Below are 25,901 nucleotides of genomic sequence, written 5' to 3'. Positions count from 1 at the left end.
ATACAACCCTGAAGGCGGACACATTTATTTTCATTTAAAATAAATTGCATGAAAAGGCAACCTTTGATGTAGAGCGACCAGGTTAATACTTGGAGCCTATGGAAACATATAGGAGATTTTTTGACGTAGAAATACTAACTTTATTTTAAAATCTTACAGGAAAAAGAACCAACTCGGAGGTCAAACACTACAGCCATGAGAAACAATAAACACAATTATTGTACGCCATATGAAGACTAAAAAAATAATTTATTGTCTCCTCAAAAATACACAATTTGACTAGAGTTCATACATAATGATTGTACATATTTCCCTTTTGATGGAGCTAATGTTCCACTTACTTCAAAAGATATAAAAGCTTTTTTTTTCCATTTTGGTTTTGTTCGTAAAAAACATTTACTTTCCTGCCCAGCCGAGTGAGCAGAAATAGAAGCAGCACATTATTTATTGAATTTTTTCTTTCCAGTTTTTATTCCTTAGTCTCTCTCTAGCCCAGGTTGATTTCCCCTGCGTACATGGTGATGAGCAGGATGATGGTGAAGCCGCTCAGCAGCCCCACGTTCTGGATGATGAAGAAGATGATCTTGTTGGAAGTCCCCTTCTGTTCCCGTGAAATTTTCTCCATCTCCGGAAACTGAGGCGAAAAAACGAAATCAGATATCAGAAATGACCATAGCCTTATTGATCATATAATGGGAGGTAATAATATAAAAACAGGAAGTGGGATTTGTGTGCCTAGAATTATTAATTTGTTGACATGAATAAAAGGGGAAAGAAACATGGATGTTTTTAACATCTGATATATCTATTACAGTGTGAGGACAAAACTGGTTTAACCTGTTAAGCCCCGAACCTGTTTTTCAGGTCTCAGGCTCGAAAATGACATTCCCAGAACAAATGACCATAACTTTACTTCTAAAAAGGGGTACATTAATAATCTTTTTTCTCTAAGCAATGATAAACCTGTGAGTTGGATGTAGAAAAGTCAGAATCAATATAGATTTTTTTTATTTTAAAGTCAATTCAGATTGAACATAGTAAAAAAAAAAAAATTATTGTGTACATTTTACTTATAGTGAAAACCACCCTTGAATGATGGGACTAAAAGCTTTAGGAATCCAAACTATAACATATAATAAGTACCCTGTATCAAGATTGATGCAAAACAAGTGAAATTTGACCTTTTTAGAGAGGTTTAGCAAAGAAAAAACACTTCTGGGGTCATTTGGGTGGATTTGACCTATCTCTGGCCCCCCTTGGTCGATTTTGATGATTGACATCTCTTTTTAACCGCTAGAGCCAATAGAGGGGTCCTTGGGGCTTAACAGGTTACAAATTGCAGGTTCGGCCTACAACAAGAGGTCATGTTTTTATGACATTTTTCAAAGAATCCAATCAAAAGACACTAAGAATACATTTATCCTGCTAGGAGTTATTCCTCTGTGTTCACTGTTACCGTAAAAATACCTTTGATGGTGTCACGCTACTTAACAAGTTAAGAACAAACCTATTTTTCAATTTCTTTTATATTAACACTTTAATTTTATAAATCTATGTTTTTATTCTTTTTAAGAACTCTAACACTGAGCATTGCTGAGCCTTTTCCTTGGCCACTTGGGGTCAGCATAACAAATTGTAAACACAACATTGATCTATAAGCCTATTTTATTGCCCTGGAAAGTTGAAATCACATTGGCCAGACACTATGATAGAAAGTCCAATATTTCTGCTGATATTTCCACAAAACTATAACACAAAAGTCACTAAAACACTGTGTTAAGCTGAGAGAGACTGCCAATCAAGCAGCACATTTGACATGCATGCATTTGATCAGTGGCGAGCCGTGATTTTTATACCTAGGCCCTCTGACCCGCACCCCTTCCCTCGAGTTATTACGTCACAGCGTATACTTCAGCGGAATATCAAAACAACAGCACGGGGTGCAAAACGCATCAATGAAAGCGACCCTCTACCACACAAAACAACACCTGTAAATAACCCAATTTGTGTTTGTTGGAGCCAATTTGTGTGTGTGTGTGTGTGAACGCGTCATCTAATCTGCGCACCTGGGAGCACGGGAGGTAATCAAGATATATGTGGGCACAGGTGATCAGTGGGGATGAGAGGTTAGAGAGGAAGACACACGTTTTTCAACCGTGTTGACCGTGTTGACAGTGTGCGTGATTGTGATATGTTAACCAAGATTTTAGATAGGCCTAAAAGAACCTTTTAACATTTTATAAAGAAATAAAGCATTACAAATTACGTCATGGTGGACCTCATCCTTCACCACAACACGCGTTGGGAACTCTGGCTGCTAACCTCCATGAGTGGCTTTGTTTTGATGAGCGATCGCCGCTACATTTGTTGAAAAACAGGCTCCAATGAATGAATCGGAGGATCTTGGACGGAAGAAGGAGCTGCTGCGTTCCCACACAGCTCCAGATGATTGCTGACATGTGAACGCGGTGAAAGCCACGAGGAACCACGGTAGGATCGTTAAGAATTGTTGCAAGCTGTGAAAGACCTTCTCATATCAGGGTAAAGGTAAATCCTGCGACAATTCTAAAATAAAACCTCACGCAGCTGCTGCGTTACTGTCAAAATGAGCCAAGAGGGGAGTCGGCCTAAAGCGCCTGCCACTCAAAGTGATACAGGGAGTGGGCTCGGTAAAAGACAGCCTCAACTCACTGTTAAAGCATTGGAATTAAAAATAACTTCAATTCAACATGAAAGGAATTCAAGGATAAAGAAACTGCATAAATTAACAAAGGATGTTGAACAATTGATACTTTCAAGCCAAAATGTGTCTGAGGTGGAATCCATGTGTGACATTTTTGTGAAAACAATTATCGAATTAAATGAGTTGCATGAGTCCCTGAAACCATTAATACCAGAGGATGAAGTTATAAAACAAAATGAATGGTTTGAAACACGAATGCACGGCAATCGAGAAATGATGAATACAATGAAAAGGTGGTTGCAAACTACAAAGGAGCAATTTACACATTCAAATGATGATGATGTGGTAAATGTCAATGCTGCAACCAAAACTGTGGTAATTGATGATATCTGTCCAAATGACAGCGTTTCTAATGTAACCGGAAGAACGTGCACATCAGCTGGTCGCTCCAGCCACAGGTCCAACATGTCATCCATCTCGTCTGCATGTATCAAGGCGGAGGCTGAAGCGGCTGCTCTCAGTGCTATGGCGGCTATCCTCAAAGAAAAACATGCACTGGAGTGTGAAGAGGAGCAGATCAGACAACGCAAGGAGTGGCTTGAATTGCAAAGTGGAATTGCTGCCTATACAGCAAAGGCCAATGTGCTCAGGTACAGAGGATCTGAGGTTCAAAGCTCAAGGGCTGATTCAAATGGAATGAATTCATATCTAGACAGAGCCAAAAGGAAACTCTCTCTTAGACCCTCTGCTACAGAATTCATCCCACAAGGTTCAGAAGGTCAGTTCAACCCCTCACCAAAAGGGGGCAACAGAGCGGTAGTGTCAGTGGAGACTCTGCACAACGATGCAAACTTGCAGTACCATAATCCTACAGAAGAGGATAAGAACTTTGCTCTGTCAATGGGTGCGCGCCCCAAAGATTCAAACCAGCAGTTGCATCATCCACCAGCAGGTGGCAGTAACACTCTATTGCCAATGGAGGCATTCACAGCCACAACAATACCAGAAGGAAATGGATCTAAAGCCGATGAACTCAATCCCACGTCATCTCAAGTATGTCAGCAGACATTCTCTGCCACACAAGTCACTCATGATCTTGACACACATTTGGTGCAGGAAACCAACCAACATACGGGTTCAGTGCAAAGTAACGTGAATCAAGGCAACATTATCAACATCATGCAAAGGCAAAATGATATCACAGCTCTGTTGGTGCAGCAACAGTTAACATTGTCACTGCCACCAAGAGAAATACCAACCTTTGATGGAGATCCTTTGGAGTATAGTGCATTCATACGAGCATTTGAACATGGAGTGGAAGCAAAGACTGCTACCAATGTTGATTGCCTATACTTTTTGGAACAATACACCAAGGGACAACCCAAAGAACTGGTTAAAAGCTGTCAACACATGCCACCCGACAGGGGATACCAAAGAGCAAAGACACTTTTGAGAGAACGCTTTGGAAATCAACAAATAATAGCCACTGCATACATGGAGCAAGCGCTTGGATGGACACCAGTGAAAGCAGAGGATGCTAAAGCTTTGCAAGCTTTTTCTTTGTTTCTCCGTGTTTGCTGCAATGCCATGGAGGACATAAGCTACATGTCAGAGATGAATATGCCAACTAACATGCGGGCGATTATCTTAAAGTTGCCCTATAAAATGAGGGAAAGATGGAGAAACCTTGCTTACGAGCTACAGGAGAGGCAACATCGTCAAGCAAGTTTCAGCGATATTGTCAAGTTTGTTGAGCGACAAGTATCTATTGCCTCTGATCCACTGTTTGGAAACATTCAAGACACGTCCATCTCTTCACCAAAATACATAAGTGGAAACAACATATCCCAGCCTCGCAGCCGCCAGAAAGGAAGCAGTTTTGCTACTTCTGTTGAAGCTGTCAATCGTGGAACTGCACCTGAAAAGCAAAAGGAGAATAGCCTACCGTATAGGCCAAGAAGGATATCTTGTCTGCTGTGTGAAGAGGATCACAAGTTGGAGACATGCTACAAAATGGAGAGGATGATGCACACAGAGAAAATTAGTTTTCTGAAAGAAAAGGGTGCTTGTTTTGGTTGTTTAGCTGTTGGACACATGAGTAAGGACTGCCGCAGCCGCCTGTACTGCCAAGTGTGTGATTTAAAACATCCCACTATCCTCCACATCCATTCACAGAGAAAGGAAGTCTCATCAGAGGACATACAGCACGAAACATCAACAGAGGATCACAAAGTTTCTACCAAAACATGTGGCCATATTGGGGCTGGAGGACAGGAGTGTGCCTTGCCCATTGTGCCCATTCAGATCAAGGCTACAAACGGCAGCACAGTGATACACACTTATGCCTTCCTAGATCCTGGTAGCACGGCCACCTTTTGCTCAGAGCGACTGATGAGGGAGCTTAAGATGACAGGAAGAAAATCCAAATTCCTGTTGAGAACAATGAATCAGGAAAAGCTTGTGGGTAGTCACATCATTTCTGGGTTGGAGGTGGCTGCACTCAACAGTAACAATTACTATGAGCTACCTGATGTGTTCACACAAACTGTAATGCCTGTGACTCGTGACAACATTCCAAAACAGGAAGAGTTAAGTGCATGGCCCCACTTAAACTCTGTGAAACTTCCTGTCATTGACGCTGACGTGGAGCTGCTAATTGGAGCTAATGTCTCAAAACTCATGGAACCATGGGAGGTGGTGAACAGCAATGATGATGGACCTTATGCTGTCAGAACCCTGCTAGGGTGGGTTGTCAATGGACTGCTGAGAGGAGACCGCCAAATTGTAAACAGCTGTCCCACCATTGCAGTCAATCACATATCATTGACCAGCTTGGAGGAAATGCTGGTGAAGCAATACAACCACGACTTCAATGAGAGATCAGTTGACGAACAGCCAGAAATGTCCAGAGAAGATGTTAAGATTTTGGAAATCATGAAAAGTTCCGCCAACCTCACTGATGGACATTACAGTCTGAAACTACCTTTCAGAGAAGAGAAAGTTTCAATGCCAAACAATCGTCATGTTGCTGAGCAAAGGGCTCTGTGTCTTAAAAGGAAAGTCAAGAAAAATGCAACATTGAACGAGGAGTATGTCAACTTTCTGGGCGCTGTCATACAAAAGGGCTATGCAGAAAGAGTGCCTGAACAGCAACTGGAAGACACAGAGGTCAAAGGTGAGGCGACAGTGAACGCCATCATTGTCAAGGATGGACAGACTACAACAAACCACATGATAAGGAGTATGGGAGAGGATCATTCGTATGGTCAGAAAGGAAAACCTGCTCTACCTCCTGGACTGTTTGAGAGAGGCGACCTGTACACCAAACAACGTTGGAAGCAAGGTCAGTTCCTGGCAGATCTCTTTTGGCGCAGATGGATCCGGGAGTACTTGCCACTGTTACAGGAACGTCAACGGTGGACAAAGGAGAAGAGGAGTTTCGTCACAGGAGACATCGTCATCATTGCAGACTCTACTGCTCCCCGTGGATCTTGGTTGCTAGGGAAAATACTGCAGACTTTTCCTGACGCACATGGACTGGTGCAGTCTGTTAAAGTCCAGACAAAATGCAGTATACTGGAATGACCAGTCACCAAGATCTGCCTTCTCCAGGAAGCTGAATGAATAACTGACATAGATCCCTATGTTCGGATTACTTTTTCCTTTTTTGGGACCCTTTTTGACTGACAGTATGGACTGAGACACTCGTGCTCTTTATTAATAATTGACTCCACTAGTGTTTTGGTGTAATTGTCACTTTATTATACAGTCACAATTAGGGGCCGGTGTGTTGGAGCCAATTTGTGTGTGTGTGTGTGAACGCGTCATCTAATCTGCGCACCTGGGAGCACGGGAGGTAATCAAGATATATGTGGGCACAGGTGATCAGTGGGGATGAGAGGTTAGAGAGGAAGCCACACGTTTTTCAACCGTGTTGACAGTGTGCGTGATTGTGATATGTTAACCAAGATTTTAGATAGGCCTAAAAGAACCTTTTAACATTTTATAAAGAAATAAAGCATTACAAATTACGTCATGGTGGACCTCATCCTTCACCACAACACGCGTTGGGAACTCTGGCTGCTAACCTCCATGAGTGGCTTTGTTTTGATGAGCGATCGCCGCTACAGTGTTCTTTGAATTTGAAAAGGATATTGCATTGTGTTTGTTACGTTGCAGTTGTATGTCTTAAGTGTAATTTGGCATGCTTTTATTTTGAAGGCGAGTAAACGCTGCTGACAGGAAGTTGTTGTTGCTATGGAAACAAGAACATTTCACAGCTGGCGGAACTTGTCATAAAGTCCGCGATAATAACATCCACCCATTTAGAGGGAAGATATGATTTGTCAATTGTACTGTCATTTGACATTACTCTCTCGTTCAGTTAATATAGCTGGGCCCTCTGTGAATTCATAGCTGGACCGCCTGGACGTCCAACAGCTCCTCTCTTCACAGTAACTCGCAGAGACGAGCTTCTTTCATTTAACCCTTCACATTCCAACAGAAACTGAATAGGCAGATTCGAAGGATTTATTTCTTTACAAATGTTATTTTGAATACAATTAAATCTAGTTATTTTGGTAAAACTAATGAAAAATATAACTAAAAAAATATATTACATTTTTTTAATCAGAGGGCCTAGAGGGCCCTGACGGCTCGCCACTGCATTTGATACATGGTTAATATCAGAAAATATCAACTATAGATGCTTAAAATAACTAGTAAGGATGGAAGGGCATTGGGCAGCACATAGAGGGGGGGCGAGATGGACTAATAGACTGTTAGTCTTGGCTTTAAATGTGACCTGTTGACAAAAACAGACATATAAAGTAGCTCTAAATAACACCATAAAAAAATGTGTATATGTAAAAATGCAAAAACCGAGCTGCAGTCTGCAGGTGTGGAGTGACCTCACGTGGGATCATGTGACTCACCATGTCTGCCAGAGCAATGTACAGAAACATTCCTCCCGCGATGGCAAAGATTGCATTGGGGGCAAAGTTGCTCCCGAGCAAGATGCCGAACCCGAGCCCGATGTAACACGACACCGCAGACAGCATGTTGAAGAAAATGGCCTGTGGGACGGTCATACCAGCGTTCAGCAGGATCACAAAGTCACCTGCAGACGGAACAAAACACAGGGTTGTTATGGACATTTCTGCACAACACAAACACATTTGAACTGATAAGACTTTTAATTCAGATCATCTCTACATATTTCTTCACCGCCTTAATGCATCCAGTTTGCTCATCTCTTGAAATCTCTCTGAAAACATCTGTACAATGACATGCAATGCAATACAATAGTGTTTGATTTGTAGTCTTGTCCAGCATATTTACATTAAAAGGGGAGGAATTTCAGACATAAATTAGACGGTTTTGTAATACATTGGTTACAATAATGAAAGTTGTATTGGATTACATTTCTATTTTTAGTTTATTAAATGTTTGAAGTTGAAAACACATAGAAGATTTTGGTGATTTTGGTGCAATGCTGCATTGTGTCAGTAGAGGTCAATAGAGATCATACATTCACTAATAGTCCTTTTCCTTTGTGTGAAAAGACATAATCTGCTTTTAATCCGCTGAAATCCAGTTTTCCTGTTGTTTGTTTGATAAGACCCTGTTTCACAGAATGATTTGTTGTACTGAAAACTATTCCAGCTTGGCATTGTGATTAATATGTTAAAACCTTGAGACTTTCCAAAAAATGGATTACGAGAATTCTATTTTCTCATCCCTTCGAGCAGGGGTGTCCAAACTACGGCCCGGAGGCCAAATGCGGCCCGCGGCCCATTTGGAATCGGCCGTCAGCAAATTCGAAAAGTATAATGGAATATGTGCCACAAATGAAACTTATATTGTACTTCTTCAATATATATGTACACATATAGTACACAGTAGTATTCATGTAAGTAATAAGTCAACTTTTCAAATAAATTCAGTCAATTAAAGTTGGAAACATTTTGTAAATTGATAATTTATTTGCATAACAAGCTTGAAATAAACCCTTCCTCAAAACAGGAGAAAGACACAACACATCGCTCAGAAAACCCTGAAGAATTATCACTGCACCCGCCTGAGAAATGTTCTGATTATGGGAGACATATGAGACACACGGAGGAGTCTCCACACACGGAGGAGTCCCCACCGCCCGTCACCCCCCTTTGAGGATACTCCGTTCACCCTTTCACCCTCGCCCACCATCCTGGAGATCGTTGAACACATGAAGGAGATACAGAGGGCTGGCACCGATTCCTTCCTGGATTTCAAAGACCAAACTAAGGCGATACGCAGGGCTGGCAGCATGTCCTTTACCCCCGCTCCTCAACGACGCCCACCAAAATCACCGCAGAGACGCGCACCATCTCCCCCGTCTTCATCGCCGCGCCTACGTCAGCCACCTCCCCCCCTGGCAGCATGTCCTTTACCCCCGCACCATCTCCCCCGTCTCCTGATAAGGATGTGTGTGTACAAAACGCAACAAACTCTTACTGATATGTGATGGGTCCAGGCTCAAGGGCGTATGGCACTCAACTCTTTCCAGGACATGCCGGGGCCCTGCCTGCCTATAGCTTTGCCGATATCTGTGTTGATAGGTAATAGATTAAGAGCGGTGAATCATCTTAGATACAGGAAGTGCTCAAACGTTTGTGTGAGTTTATCTAATTTAGCAGTGATTCCATGTCAGCCACAGCTTGTTACAAAAAACCTGACTGATAGTGTGTTTAACAAACTTAAACTAGCTTTATTAAATGTCAGGAAAAACATTTTTAATCAATGATTTTATCACTGAGCACAATCTCGATTTTATGTTTTTAACAGAAACTTGGATTGAACAAAATAACAGTGCAGCTGTTCTTATCGACTCAACCCCTCCCAACTTTAGTTTTATGAGTCAGGAAAGAATGCATAAGAAAGGGGTTGGAGTTCTGTTCAATGATTCCCTTCAATGCAGGAAGACATCGTATGGAAACTTTGATTCTTTTGAATATGTGGCCCTTCAGCTGAAATGCTCCTCTCGAGCTCTGTTCCTAAATATCTATAGGCCACCCAAATACTGTGCAAGCTTTTTTGATGACTTTACTGAACTGCTGTCTATAGTGTGTATTGACTTTGACCGTCTCGTCATTGTTGGTGATTTTAACATCCATGTTGACAACCCCCAGGACAGAGGGGCAAAAGAACTGTTTTGTGTTCTTGATAGCTATGGACTGACTCAGCATGTGACGGAGCCCACGCACAATAAGGGGCACACTCTGGACTTAATTATCTCAAAGGGTCTGAATATCTCTAAGGTTGTGGTGACTGATGTTGCACTCTCTGACCATTCCTGTGTTTTCTTTGAGAGCTCTATTTCTGTTCACAAAAATGTTCAAAAAGAGGTAACCACAAAGCGATATTTAACTGAAAATACTAGGGAAATGTTTACTCAGAATTTTTCTTCCACACTTGCCCCTGCTAACATCTCAGTAAATGAGCTAGTAGATCATTTTAATTCAAAAATTAAAAATGTTATAGATGCCATTGCTCCAACTAAGGTAAGGGAAGTGTCTGGGAAGAAAATATCTCCATGGAGAAAGCCCATGACCGTGAAAACAGAAAAAAGAGAATGTCGAAAAGCTGAACGCAGGTGGCGAAAAACAAATCTCCAGGTTCACTTTGAAATCTATAAAGAGAGACTTGGCCTTTATGATTTGGAATTGAAAAACGCACGACAATCGTTCTTCTCTGACATCATTACCAAAAACAAAAACAACGCACGTGCCTTGTTTGCTACCGTCGACAGACTAACTAACCCCCCAGTGTCAGTAGCCTCTGAATTTCTATCCACCAGGGCGTGCAATGATTTTGCCTCCTTTTTCACTGACAAAATTCAGAAAATCAGACAAGCAGTCAGTGCCTCTGCATCAGGAACAGCAAATGTGTTGTCTCTGTGTCCACTTAACATCAATTCAGACATCATGACACAATTCCATCAGATTAATGATAAAAACCTAGAGGACATTATACAACTTCTGAAATCCTCCTCCTGCTGCCTTGATATTATTCCAACAGGATTTTTCAAAGATGTTTTGCCTTGCATGGCCTCAGATCTACTTCATATAGTAAACAAATCTCTTCACTCAGGTATTTTTCCACAGGCCCTGAAAACTGCGGTCATTCAACCGCTCTTAAAAAAGAATAATCTAGATGCTTCAGTAATGAACAATTACAGGCCCATATCAAACCTCCCATTTCTAGGTAAGAACATTGAAAAAGTGGTTTTTCAACAGTTGAGTAATTTCTTGCATTTAAATAACTGTTTCGATGTGTTCCAGTCAGGCTTTCGTCCAAACCACAGCACTCAGACTACTCTTGTAAAGGTCTTTAATGACATCCACTTAAACACAGACAGTGGCAGAACTTCAGTGTTAGTATTATTAGATCTCAGTGCTGCGTTTGACACTGTTGACCACAGCATATTACTAGACCGACTGGAAAGATGGGTGGGACTTTCGGAAACAGTTCTAAAATTGGTTTGAATCCTACTTAAATGACAGAAACAACTTTGTTTCTATAGGTACATACACATCTGAGTTGACAAATATGACATGTGGGGTTCCTCAAGGCTCCATCTTGGGGCCTCTTCTCTTTAACATCTACATGCTACCACTGGCTCAGATAATGAAGAACAACAAAATAAGTTACCATAGCTATGCAGATGACACACAAATCTACATGACAATTTCACCAGGAGACTATGCTCCAATTCAAACACTGAGTAAGTGCATTGAACAAATCAATGACTGGATGTGTCAGAACTTTCTCCAATTAAACAAAGATAAAACTGAGGTAATGGTTTTTAGAGCAAAGTCAGAACGTATAAAAGTGAGCGCTGAGCTTCAGTCTGCAATGTTCAAAACAACAGATAAAGCCAGAAATCTAGGTGTAGTCATGGACTCTGACCTGAGTTTCAACAGTCACATTAAAACAGTTACTAAATCAGCCTACTATCACCTAAAGAATATATCTAGGATTAAAAGACTAATGTCACAGCAGGATTTGGAAAAACTTGTCCATGCTTTTATCTTCAGTAGACTCGACTACTGCAATGGTGTCTTCACAGGTCTCACTAAAAAATCTATTAGAAAACTGCAGCTGATTCAGAACGCCGCTAAGAAAGTGGATCACATCACTCCAGTTCTGAAGTCTTTACACTGGCTTCCTGTGTGTCAAAGAATAGATTTCAAAATACTGCTGCTGGTTTATAAAGCACTGAATGGTTTAGGCCCAAATTACATTTCTGACCTCCTGCTAAATTATGAACCATCCAGATCTCTCAGGTCTTCAGGGACTGGTCAGCTTTCTGTCCCCAGAGTCAGAACTAAACATGGTAAAGCAGCGTTCAGTTATTATGCTCCAAATATCTGGAACAAAGTCCCAGAAACCTGCAGGTCCGCTGCAACTCTGACTACTTTTAAATCCAGGCTGAAGACTTTTCTGTTTGTCGCTGATTTTAATTGAACTATTCATATCTTAGACTGCGCTGTAACTTTTATCCATGTATTTTCTCTTAATGTTTTTCTTTTTTTTGTTTTTGTTTTAATGTTTCTTTTATTATCTTTTACTGTTTTTAAATGCCTTTATCTGAATGTCTTTCATTTTTGTAAAGCACCTTGAATTGCCTGGTGCTGAAAGGGGCTATATAAATAAACTTGCCTTGCCTTGCCTTCCTATTCCCCTTATTATAATCAGTCTGAGGCTTCTGTTTTGAGCTGAACACTTTTTGTAACAAAATAAATGGACAGCTGTGATGTAGGCTGTTTTTTTTTTAAGGCATTTTTAAGTATCAAGCATCATTGACCTATATTTGATTGATTTTGCTAACTTATAACTGAACTTATCAGACAATATACCTCTGAGTGGCCCAGCCCTTCGTATATTTGTCTGTATGTGGCCCTCGATGAAAAAGATTTGGACACCCCTGCCTTGGAGCTTCAGTAAGTTTGGGATCTCCACCAGAATTAGACATTTGAATTCTGTGTTGGAGTAATATTACCCTGGCGTAATATGAACAGGATAACATCCTTACCGAGCTCGTGGGGGAACTCCTCGCACACGATGGCGGTGGACGTACTGAAGCCCGCCAGGATGGACACGGTGAACGAGGCGCCGATAGCCAGGCCGTCGATGAAGTTGTGCACCGCGTCGCTCAGAGTGATCATCCACGCCACCGTCTTGATGCTGGAGACACGAGTTCCTCGCAGCCAGTGGCACATCACGCCTGATACCTGGATGTCCTGCAAGAGGAATAAATCAGGTTAAAAACACACGACTATCATTTGAATTTAGAGAAGAAGAGTGACATGCAAACAAATGTCAATTTAGGGAGCCACAAAGACAAACAACAATATCTATGGTGAAAATACAGCTCAAATCCTCCACAAATGTAAGGATATTATCAAGTTTTACTTCATGTCCCAACGAAACTCACAGATCTTCCACTGTTATTTTAGAAGTGTCTCTTAATTTGTTGTGTTATTCTTATGAAACTGGTTGGTTGTTATTGCTTAGACATCACAGCATTTAGTTAAGTAAGGTTATACATTATGATGACATTATTACAGGTAGGCTTATATTCAAGAACTTACAAGAACCTAAATATGAAAAGCCAAGTGTTTTTTTGACATTTAATAACCAAAAAAGTAAAAGATCGTTGATCTTAAGTGTGCAAAGTTTATCCTTTTGGCGTGCAACATCTGCACATAACCCCAATAAACAAAAATAACTGTTTATTGAAGTAAAACTCACATGCAGCCTATTCAACAAACCTATGTATGGCAGAATAATGTTGGCGTGCAATGTAGCCTAATGGAGACGTATTTCAAGACACCTGACATCCTTTAAAGGTGGGGTAGGTAGGTTTGAGAAACCGGCTCGAGATACAGTTTTTGTTATATTCCATGGAATGCTCTTAACATCCCGATAGCAATGAATATCTGAAGTGCTTTGACAAAAAATCCATAACAAAATGTCATCTGTGGAAGCCGTAGCACTGTAAAAAGCACGACCAATCATTTGAGCCGGCCCGGCTAAAGTAACTGGATGGCCTACCTGCCTGTCAGCCTTCCATCTGTGCACAAACTTATCTCGCGCCCTCATTGGTCATGTGCGCGTTCGTGTGTGTTGGAGGAGGGGCTCTGTGAGGAAGTGGCAGGTTTCTTCCGGTTGTGTATTTTCAAATTCTAGCGCACTCGAGCTGGTTTCTCCAAAATTACCTACCCCACCTTTAACTGATTAAAGTTCACTCATTCAGCTCCAACCAGGCGGTCCGACCTTTACCTGAATTGATTTGTGGGCCAGGTCAAACAATGGACCTCAATGCAATGGCAAACAATGTTCTTTTACTAAGTGGGACATGAATGTCTGTTCAAAGTTGAGTGGGAATCCATCCAATATTTATGGAGACATTTCCCAGTAAACCCCATGGTGGTGCTATAGTGGTTCAGATTGCTGGCTTTCTGGTAAATATTATTACAGTAAATGCAACGTATTATGAAAGCCCATTTCCATTCCAAAATCCCATTTTATTTATTGGTTTAATTCAATGTTTTCTCTCTGGCGACCCTCAGGAATGATCTCCTGACCCCCAGGTTGAGTACCAATGAGCTAATCATCATGAATGCCAAAAATGTAAATGTGTCCCCCTCTTGGATTCACAAAATGTATCAGATACCAATAAATGACATTACAGGAAACATATTTATAAATGTGCAGCATTTGCTAAGGAACTCTTCGATGACAAATATAATGGCCTCAGTGTTTTTTATGTGAAACCGGAGAATGAGCGGACATAAACAGAGGTTCTGGGTCTTGGTTAAAAATACTCTGTGGCGACAAGACGGTCCTTTTATCAGCCAGCGAGACAAACAAGGAGTCTTTGTGCTCCAGACAGACAATCCCTGCATTTAGCAAGAGGAGAAGGATCTAAAACCTTCGTCCCTCTGTGCCACCAGCACTTCTGTTTGTTTAGGTTTTTGATCCTTCAGAGCCTCCATATGACACGGGAGATTTCAGTGTTAAATATTAACAGCAGTCTAATCGCCCCCCTGTCACTGATAACAGCTCGATAAAATACTGCGAAGCTGGAACTAATGGACAAGACCAAGACTTACACTAATAAATAGTAGTTATTTTGTATCTCTGTAAATCTTTGCCATTTTGTTTATCTTTGGAGTCATTTTAGTGTCTTATATAGCTGTTCTTTGTCTCTTTGTAGTTGTTTAGTGTGTCTTTGTAGTCACATGTTCTCTATGTAGACATTGTGTGTCTCTTTGTAATTCAGTCGTACCTCTTTGTGGTAATTGTGAGTCTTTCAGTGTTTGCTTTGTGTCTCTTTTTGCACATTTTGTTCCTCTTTATAGTTCCCTTTGTACTTTCTGAGTTCCCTTTCAACTCTTTCAGGAGCTACTTGTCTCATTGAGTGACCCTTTTGTAGGTGAAGGACAGGGACACCTAATGATAAGATGTGTTAATGCATGTGCTGCATCTATAGTCCATGATTCATTCCTGTCAGGTGTATCTGTGACAGCGGACAGAGGTGGATAGTAAATCTCTATTAATTACCTAAGATAAGATGTCAGGAAACACTCACCGTTTGGACACGTTTATTATAAGACGTAGCTGCTCATTAGACTAAAGATCATTGAGTTTGAGGGTGATAGCCGTGAGGGTTGGTTTGCAATGTATGCAGAAAGAGATTGATTGCCAAAGAGGTGGGAATTAAGAGTGTAATAACCCCATCTGAACTGCGTGGCCCTTTCAATAAAAACAGTAACAGAGGACGGAGTTTGGTAGCCTCCATTGACTTCATTGCAGTCAGTTTTAAAGCAAAATGATCCACCGAGATCTCCCCTTCTCCAAAACAAACTGCTGATCTAAACAATTAAAACTCGTAAATAAAGCAGTATAACACTTTAAATCTGTCTTTCTAGTGTACCTGGCGTATTCCATTTCTTAATCTCTGCTAAACTGATTGTTGTTTTTAAGTCTCTGTTTTTTAAGTATTTTTTAAGTCTTGTATTACTGTGTGCTCTTCTTTAATTATGCTCTGTAAGGTGTCCTTGAGAGCTTTGAAAGGCGCCCATAAATAAAATGCATTATTATTATTATTATTATTATTATTACTACCGTGAGCTAAAGGCTAACGATTGCTCAGCTAGTTTCTCTGACATTCTTAAACCTACAATTCTTTATCAGATCAAGATATAGAGATACAAATCCACCAAGATCTAAAAAGTGTCTGGTAAAATATGGCTTAAAATGCAATAAAAAGTACATTTATGAGGGCTTCTTGCAGGCAGGAGACCAGATTCAAATGAAACATTTTTGGGTTGGAAAACTGTGTTAATAAATCCATAACATAGGTCTAGTTGTTTTTAGATTTTCTCAATAAGAAATGTTAAATGAATCTGAATTTCCCCTATGGGATACACTTCATGTATTCCTTCTTCTTCTACACATTATATGTGTCCTTTAGCTGTGAGATGAGGCAGGTGCGTTATTGATCTGGTACCTGAGAGGCCGTCATGCTTGTGTTCACAGGCTCAGCGTTCGGGTTGCTCTTGTCGGTGGCGATGGTGTTGACGCTGGTCAGAACAATGGAGTCCTTTTTCTCCGGTAAATCCCCGTTCTGGAGAAAGTTTTCTTGAGGAGGATCAGCAGGAGTGAAGTGGCTGTGGCCATGCTAACGACAAGAGAGACAAAGTAAGTCAGCTGAGGAACAACATTAGATAGGTTTAAAGTAAGCTGAGGAGATCATTCAAGATTGTCCGCAATGCAATACTTAAAGACCACATCATTTCAACACATGAAGTATTTACAGTGAAGATTAAAAGTTCCTACTACTGCAAGGTTTTATTCAAAGCTAAGCTAACTGAGTCTTAGCTTTAATGTTTGACATATAGCTTTTTTCAAGAATGTCATTGTGAATGTGTGAATATGTGTGGAAGCGAATTGTTATAAAATGTGACTTTCACACTGTTTAACTTTATTCTACAATTGAAATCTCACTGACTTTGTCAACTTTCACGAAAAAGCTTTTTATGTTTCCTTAATGTCCTACATTTGTGTTTATTACTATAGGATGCCGGACTAAGTTGTGGTACATTTGTTTGAGTGTTGATTATCGTTCATTGTCCCTTTTTAAAAAGGTGTTTTCAAAGAAGCAATTCCTCTTCAAACCTTATATGTACAGGAAATGCTAGGATAGGCTATTAAACTATTGATTGAAGGACTGTTAAACTGCTAAAGAAAGAACCTTAGTAAATCTTTTAAAATAACCCATATGATGAGAGGCAGCTAGCTAAACTTATTTTTACATTATTTAATCTGGTCCCCTTTCAAAAAGTTAGAACACCCCTGGTTGAAGGGTAATGTTAGGAGTATGTGCCACATCTTACAAGGTCACAAAGTTTGACTTTTGTTTTCATGACCCTGCAAGTGATCTAAAATATATGCATGACTTCCAAGTGTAATTTCCTCCCTGTAGTCATTACGTGGCATCCTATAGAGCTAATACACAAGATGACTTAATGGACATTGGACAACTGCAAAACAGGATATCACTCTGCAATAAATTACAATGATGGATTATCAGCAACAGGAAAAATAATGTGTATCAGAAGTCTGCTCCAGGACATGGCACATGCGTAAAGAAAAAAAGAGATATGAATTTGGGAATGTGCCCAAAGAGTCCTGGCTGCCCCCGCTGCCCTACAAAATGTCACTCAAAGAGACACATACAAATCAGGTGTTGACACAAAATGAAGAGACACACAACAACTTCAGAGACACAGATGTGATCTTACCTCATCGTCTACCCTGAGAGCCATTTTCAATACCTTCTCCACAACGAACAGGAGATAAAAGCCTCCAAATATTCCAACTGCGTTCTCCACATAGTTATCCAATTTGGGATCAAAACCAAGCGCCTGTGGATTAACAGAAAAACGTTAGTGGCACACACAATAATCTCCCTTTAATTATCACAAAAACATCGTGTTAGTTCCACCTGTTACTAACCTCGGGTATGAGCTGCAGCACAGCGTTGGAGAAGAGCGTCCCGATGGCGAGGCCGACAAAGTAGGTCAGCAGTTTGGGGAAATATGGCTTCTTGGTGAAGGGGACCAGGAAGAGGCCGAGCAGAGACGCCAGGTTGATCACAGTGACGGCCAGAAACCCGTAACCCCACACTGTCAGGGCACACATCATGGATCAACAGTTATTTAACAGCTATTTTCAAGCATTTTCAAACATGTGAAGGACATACAGTATAAGAAGGGTGGCAATTTAAAGGAAAACACATAGTATAACATACTATATTGACAGACGTCTCTGTGTGTGTATATATATGTTTGGGGTGTGTGTATCTGAGTTTTGATTATCTTGCCAACCCTTGGACCGATGTACTTCATGTCTGGCTTGTATATTGCATACGGTCCAGTCGGTGCCCTGCATGACATGATTTGATCGATGCTGTAGAAATTGCGAAAACCTGGTCTGACTGCATGCTCAAAACCGTAAAGTGCAAACAGACGCTCATTAAAGTCTACAAAACAGCGCAGCCATGGCTCCTACTGGCCAGTATGTTTGTGTCATTGCGTTGCCCTTCATTGCAATAGGTATCAGTGTGTGTGTGTGTGTGTGTGTGTGTGTGTGTGTGTGTGTGTGTGTGTGTGTGTGTGTGTGTGTGTGTGTGTGTGTGTGTGTGTGTGTGTGTGTGTGTGTGTGTGTGTGTGTGTGTGTGTGTGTGTGTGTGTGTGTGTGTGTGTGTGTGTGTGTGTGGTGTTAAACATGATGCATGCTTATCCATAAGTGCCCAAAGTTGCCAAAAAGAAGCCTTTCAATAAGTAACTCTATGTTATTAGGCCAGTCTGACTTGTTTTGAAACCCCAGAAACAGTGGCACGAGCAAGCCCTGAATGAGCATTGCAATAGTAACCTCAATGTAGGGGGTTTCTGCCTTTTATAAAGAATCTAAGCACTTTTCAAACCTTGAAAACACCAAATTAAGATGGAGGTGTTTCCAAGGATTTCTAGCACACGAAGGAACTCTTTATTTATTTGCAGAGGAGAAATTCTGCTCACAGCGTGCATCAATATCAACACACTGACTGAACAACAGTCACAGATGGTTGCAACTGTCAACAGCAGTGAGGAGGAGGAGGAGGAGGAGGAGGAGGAGGAGGAGCATTTGACGGTCAGCGGCTCTGAGTCAGTCCAGGACATTGTTTAAGCCAGTGGTTCTCAACTGGTGGGTCGCGACCCAAAAGTGGGTCGCGGATGTGTGAGTGAAGAAAAATAAAAATAAATGGGGGGGGGAAAGTCAAACTTTTATTTTGAAGGCCCGATTTTCTAACGCTGTGCATGCAGTCGGCGTTGGACTGGAAGTACCGGAGACCATAAACGGTTTTGAAAACTTCTGTCACGTAGTGATCATCTTCTCAATAAAATATCTTTGCTGATGTTTTTTCGAGTCTTCTGGCCAATCAGAATCAAGATTGTTGCCGGAAGTCCCCACGGAGAATAATTTAGCGGTAGAACTATTCTTTATACATCCATGGGTACAACTTCAGATAAAAATGAACACATAATGAAATATGACCACCGGTTTGATGATTGACAGGTCACAGAACAATGGGGGCTATCTACCCTTACCCACAATTTAAAGTAAGTCACACAGACTATCTCCTCTTTACTCTTCTCGCAGCAAGATGTCAGAACAAAGTGAAAAACAAACAATAGCATAACATATTATTAACATGTCGGGTAGTCATAGATTTATTTATTTTCTTCTCAGAGTGTACCAGAATGCATAGTTTATGTTAGTATTTCTAAAAATCTCCTGGGGGAGAATCCCCCCCGTTTTCAGCATGTGTGTCTTTTTACACTGAACAAAAATATAAACGCAACACTTTTGTTTTTGCTCCCATTTTTCATGAGATGAACTCAAAGATCTAAAACATTTTCTATATACACAAAATAACCATTTCTCTCAAATATTGTTCACAAATCTGAAAAAGTCTGTGATAGTGAGCCACAATGGCCACAATAAAAGGCCACTCAGAAACGTGCATTTTTACCCCCACAATAAAGCAAAAATGCACGTTTCAGAGTGGCCTTTTATTGTGGCCATTCTAAGGCACACCTGTGCAATGATCATGCTCTCTAATCAGCATCTTGATATGCCACACCTGTGAGGTGGGATGGATTATCTCGGCAAAGGAGAAGTGCTCACTATGACAGATTTTTGAACAATATTTGAGAGAAATGGTTATTTTGTGTATATAGAAAATGTTTTAGATCTTTGAGTTCATCTCATGAAAAATGGGAGAAAAAACAAAAGTGTTGCGTTTATATTTTTGTTCAGTGTATATAGTTCAACTTTGATTCCATCATCTCATTAAACCTTTTTTAAAAGCATACTTTAGCTCTGTGAAGGGATATAAGGGATATCGCACTGTACTTCACTTTTATTAATATTGTATGCTGAAAAGCGTACAGCACGTTTTTTTGTTGAATAGACTTGAGTGCTTCAAAATGTTGGGTCGCGATTTATTGACCAAGTAAAAAGTGGCCTGACCAATTTGACCAGTTGAGAACCACTGGTTTAAGCGTTACATAGCTTCACAGTAAATGACTGTGGTTTTTGTTTATTAAAAGTCATGAGAGGAGAGAGATAAGAAGGAGATGATAAAAAGTGACGACCTGAGAAAAGGTTCAAATCCGCACAAAAGGAACCCCCCAAATGCCTTTTTAGTTACCATTATAATTTACTTAAAACAAAGGGTATACTTTCAATTTAAAAACGTTCTGATTGGCGTTGAAACAGATTACCAGTCACTAAGCCAGTTATTCTTTTTAATAAAACACAAAAAAGTGCATGTTGAACATTTGATATGCATAATTATTGATACATAAATCCATTTTGAATAGCATAATATTATAAAAAAAACTAATATTTAACTGGCATGGAAGGCATTATTTTTGTCTTTGGTGGTCGAAGTATTATTTGTAAAAGTAGTGTTAAGAGTTCTCTGTTACAGGTAAAAGTTCTGCATTCAACTCTTTATTAACTGTAGTACTGCTATCAGCATACAATAGTGTTTGAGTACGGAAAGTAGTGGTTAAGCAGAATGGCAATTTTTTTTGAATAATGTTTATTATTGTATTATAATGATTGAGGTATTAATGTGTCCATCACTTTAATGCTGGTAAAGGTGGAGCTACATGTTATTGCTTTAATATTGCTGGGTCTGTAATAATATTATCATAATTACCTCCGCCATGGAAGTTATATCTATGGTACAGTTTGTTTATCAGCAGCATTTTGGATAAACTATCGGCCGGGTTTCAAAAAACTTAGTGACAGGATGAAACATGGGCCAAGGAAGAACCCATAAAATGTAGGAGTGGATACTCTGATAATGTTTTGCTTTGGTTAACACTGTGAGATGGCTTTGGTGGAGGTGTCAATGTGTCGAGTAAAAATACAAAAGTACAACAATAGCCATCAAGTCTCAAGCTACCAAGTCAAGTCACTGTTCTAAGACAAAGTTACCTTCAGTATCACCTCTTTATAAAGAGTATTGGTAATCTTTTCAAAAGGTCACTACGATTTTGTTTACTGTTAATATTGTATTAAATAATCAAAGAAACAATAAGATGTTTCCCTGGTGGACACTGGGTAAAGCAGCTACAAGTTAAAGGTTATAACGTTAGCTTAGCTTGTATCTTTAATAACTTAATATCCAGATGTCGGAAGACTCAAAATTAAGTTAAGTTTAAAAGCAACAAATGTACAAAATGTGGTATAAAACTGGATTAAAAAGTCGACTTATGGACATAAATTGACTTTTTATCCAGTTTGATCTGGATATTAAGTTATTAAAGATACAAGCTAAGCTAACGTTATAACCTTTAACTCGTAGCTGCTTTACCCAGTGTCCACCAGGGAAACATCTTTATTTATTGTTTTTATCAGCTTGACTTAACAGGCATGAGTACTTTATTGAAGAGGAGTGCTCTGCAGGTCATTCTGCTCCTGGCAAAAAAAGATCCTGAACTATGATCAATAAAGTACGGAAGAGGATTGGGGCCACATGAAAACCATTTTTGGAGGATTTGAAAAAAATATATATTGTTTTTTGTTCTGAGAAAAAAGTCAGAATTCTGACTTTTCTCTCCTCCAAAAAAATGTTTCATGTGGCCCTAATCCTCTTCCGTAACAAAGTAATCCCATTTGGCGTAACACTGTCTGTTGTCATTGCTCTTATTAAGAGCCCTCTTGTGGCACAAAAACAAATATTGTACGTTAAACTTCCAAGTCTCTACAACAAACCCTGATGAACTCTGAGAATTATCTGAGCTGCTGGAGTCTCCACAGATAAACAAACATTGCGATGAAGCGGCTCACCGGAGTAGTCTTGGGGCAGCGGCGTCGTGGAGCCGGTGTAGGGGCAGGAGGGCAGCAGGACCTGGGTCAGCACCGCGGGGCAGATCCTCCCCAGATGCTCCACCGTCAGCTGGCTCTCATTGCTGAAGCCAAAGTGAGACAAAATCTGCTCTGTAGACTGACACTGAGGGACAGAGAGCAGACATTAGGCAAGGCACGTGTAGTTATATTATAGCACCTTTCAACACTAGGCAATTCAAAGTGCTTTACAGAAATGAAAGACATTAAGAAACATATTATAAAATGGCATTTAAAAACACTCATTTAAAAGCAAAGATAATAAAACAAAAGGTACATGACTAAAAGTTACAGTGCAGTGTGAGATACACACATCTGAAATGTTTGGGTCCGACTCTCAATCATTGCTAACTGTTTAGCAGAAATAGTTTTCTTCGACCTCACTTTCTTTTTTAACTGATCCTTTAGTTATTTCAAGTGTTTCATGCTAAACGAACCCCCCTTTTGAAAATGTTAATCTGCAACCCAATATTCCGAAAATTCAACAGATCCTGGCCATATTAGTGTTGCATATAACATTTAAATTAATTTGCATTAAAATGATCCATTAGCTCATTTACTGAAATGTTAGCGAGGGCAAGTGTGGAAGAATAATTGTGAACAAACATTTCCCTTGTGTTGTCAGATATATATTACACATAATCTATCATGGTTTTTAAGTATCTCTTTAAATGCTTCCTGCTTTGATTTGATTGTGCATTTGTTTTGCATCAGTCTTCTTATTTCTGATATTGAGAATGATTATTCGTGGTAGATGCCAGCTGTATTATATTAGCCTAAAACTGACGGCACTTGTCTCAATAGCATGTTTTAAATTGAAGTTGTCTGAAGTCCTTACCACCAGCTGCTCTTGCAGTAATAAGTAGTGCACCTTTCTTACTGTCCTAATGTGCACAATAGTGACTGCTTTTCGTCTTTTGTTTTCTTAGTTGTGTTCTCTGTATTTTATATGTCTGTGTTATGTGTTATAATGTGTAAACGTTGCTGCCTTCTTGGCCAGGTCAGCATGGTAAATGAGATTTTATTTCAATGCTTTTTATCTGGTTAAATACAAAAAATAATTATCCACACAGTTAATGGAGTTTGTGTTTGTTTACATCACGTTTACATTATTTATTCATCATTATTTAAAACTGCACTTGAGTAATGTGGTATACTGTTTGTTCATGTTTTTGTAAGTGCATTATAGATTAAGCTTCGACTGGATTTAGTTTTGGAAGCCTGTGTACATATTTTATTGTTTTCATCTTTTGTCTCTAAAATCCTTCTTGATTTGTTTTGAATGTTTCTGCGTCTTCTTTCATATGCATTCTTCATATTTTTGTTTTAAATGTGATGATAAATACATTTAAAGAAGATGTTGTCCGAATTATATGCACAGATAATCTACCTTTGTTTTAATTATTATATATTTACTTACACATTTCAAAACTAAACTTTAGTAACTGACTTCTACTTTTTGTATGTACCCAAATATATAAAACTCCTCTTGCATTTTGTTATGCATCCCTATGTTGTAATCGACAATTCATAAATCATTAGGATGATTACATCAGCATTGTTGCCATGATTGTTTTTTTTAAACAATGGGTGATTACTCAAGTTTATCATTTATTGAGTAATCACACATCGTTAAACAGAAACAATGATAACAATGCTGATTTCATTAACTCAATGTCCTACCAATTGCTAATTGTGTCAACACACTGTTCATTTCACAACACAGTAGGATAATCGTTATTTGATGGGGAGAACTGCAAAATAAATAAAGAATTGCACAACAATTATCAAATGGAAAAGATTATATAAACTATTTAGAGCTTTTGTATAATGCCTCTCCCTAGAAGGGCCTTAAAAATAAGACATATGAACATGTAGAAAGAGTATAAAATACATTTCCAGTTTAGTTTGTTTTGTGTTAACTACACTTTGTTTAAACTAGTATTGTTATTCCATTTTGATTAGGTGATATTATTACTTGTTATAAACTTTGTATTTCATGCCATTCTTCTTATGTTGTTCATTTTTGAGCAATTTCTAGCATAAAAAGTTCCCTTTAATATTATTACATAACAATGTAATAACTTTAATACTCTCTAGTAAATGATCATTAATTTGTTTATAAAATGTAAATAGTTTCTGCGCTCACCTCTTCGCCTGCAAGCGGGTTTCCTTCCGTTATCAACTCGGCTCTTCTGTCTGAGATTAGAAGCAGTAGATTCTCCAGATTTTCCGTTGAAATTGAATTATTTTGTCCATAATACCGTAACATATTCTCCAGAAATACCTTCCCATCCCGGCCAACATCTTTTTTACTGAGGCACGTCGGTATAAAAACCAAAATGCACGTGATAAAACATGTTAAAGTAAACATCTCTGTGTTTGTAGGGGTTTTCTTGAGGTAAAACAACTAGTCCTTCTGCTGCGTTTACTCAGGATGTCCCAGCAGAGGTCCACAGATCCATGGCACTGAGGCTGACTTTAAAGGGTTCCTCCTTTACGTTTCCTGCTCGCTGATTACATTATTTTAGGAGAAGCAGTTCCTCTGATGTGCGCGGAGTGATTTATCAGAGATCAGGTTCAAAGATCAGTCTGCACAGCCATGCAGGAAAAACATGGAGGTGACCGACCGCGTGCACTCATAATGCCTTCTTTTGTGGCTCACTTTCTCACTTGGTATGCAACGTGCTGACACACACACACACACACACACACACACACACACACACACACACACACACACACACACACACACACACACACACACACACACACACACACACACACACACACACACACACACACACACACACACACACACACACACACATGCTTGGAAGTAGTTCTGTGGGTGTGGATGAGTGTGCAGAGGGTAACACAAAAGTATTAATTGGGAGGAGACATGCAGAGTACACACGGCTGTGACTCGGTGTACAGCTGTGACTCCGTTAGTTCAATTATGAAACAGCTGGAAAGAAAAAAAGTATAAACACGAGACATGTGAGGGTGGTATTAAAGGCCAGTGTCGCCCCCTGGAGGCAGATCATGGTTACTGCACGAGAGAGCCGCAAAATAAAACTGGGAGTAGAAGTAGAGAGCAGGGTTTACTTTATTCAATGGCAAACATTTGGTTAACCATGAATTTACTGATGGATTTTACACATTTAAAATGTAGCACTGTAGTATAAATTGTTTGTGTTTTCAGATTGAAGGTTGTTGTTTGTAAACCACGCCCTATTAAGTAATGTAAGTTTTAAACTATCAAACATGTGTTGTGGTTTTAAGGGAGTATACCTGCTTAGATAACATTTTGAGAAACAGTGGGTTCCCTCCTGTTATCTTTGGGTCAATTTGACCCCATTCAATGTTCAACGTATCTAAACAAATGGTTCACATTATTTGTTTTGTTTAGTATTTCAGGACTTTTCCTAATTTAGTGAGGACTTGGCCCCTACACACGGCGGCGTGCGTTGCCGCTTGGCGGTGGGCGTGTCTTGAGCTTGGGGAGTCAACGCGAGCAACGCGACCAACAACCAATCACATGAATGTCCCGCCCCGGACATACAAAGCAAAGCATTCATGCTACATCCATGCTTGCTAAATATACTGTGTCTATGCTTGCTAGCTGTCCATTCAAACTCACCAAAACAGGCAACAACCTACCAGTTTCACCCACTGTCTCTGCCCCCTCCCCCCATGCCTG

At 39.9% G+C, this 25,901-nt stretch overlaps 1 protein-coding gene across 1 annotated transcript; it reads right to left on the bottom strand.

Moving 5' to 3' along the window:
• Window positions 1–230: 230 nt before the first annotated feature.
• On the bottom strand, window positions 231–24,903 carry slc39a8 (solute carrier family 39 member 8). Its single transcript, XM_034112252.2, has 8 exons — window positions 24,348–24,903; window positions 22,142–22,304; window positions 17,750–17,919; window positions 17,536–17,658; window positions 16,242–16,412; window positions 12,759–12,966; window positions 7,618–7,802; window positions 231–634 (listed from the first exon to the last, which is right to left on the bottom strand). The coding sequence occupies exons 1-8, from the start codon at window positions 24,570–24,572 to the stop codon at window positions 488–490; spliced, it is 1,392 nt and encodes a 463-aa protein (XP_033968143.1). The 5' UTR covers window positions 24,573–24,903; the 3' UTR covers window positions 231–487.
• Window positions 24,904–25,901: the final 998 nt, after the last annotated feature.

The sequence above is a fragment of the Pseudochaenichthys georgianus genome, chromosome 22 (assembly GCF_902827115.2).
Source record: "Pseudochaenichthys georgianus chromosome 22, fPseGeo1.2, whole genome shotgun sequence".
In the NCBI taxonomy this organism is placed as follows: Eukaryota; Metazoa; Chordata; class Actinopteri; order Perciformes; family Channichthyidae; genus Pseudochaenichthys; species Pseudochaenichthys georgianus.
The sequence above is the reverse complement of the archived record's forward strand: the minus strand, read 5'-3'. Positions and strand labels throughout refer to the sequence as shown.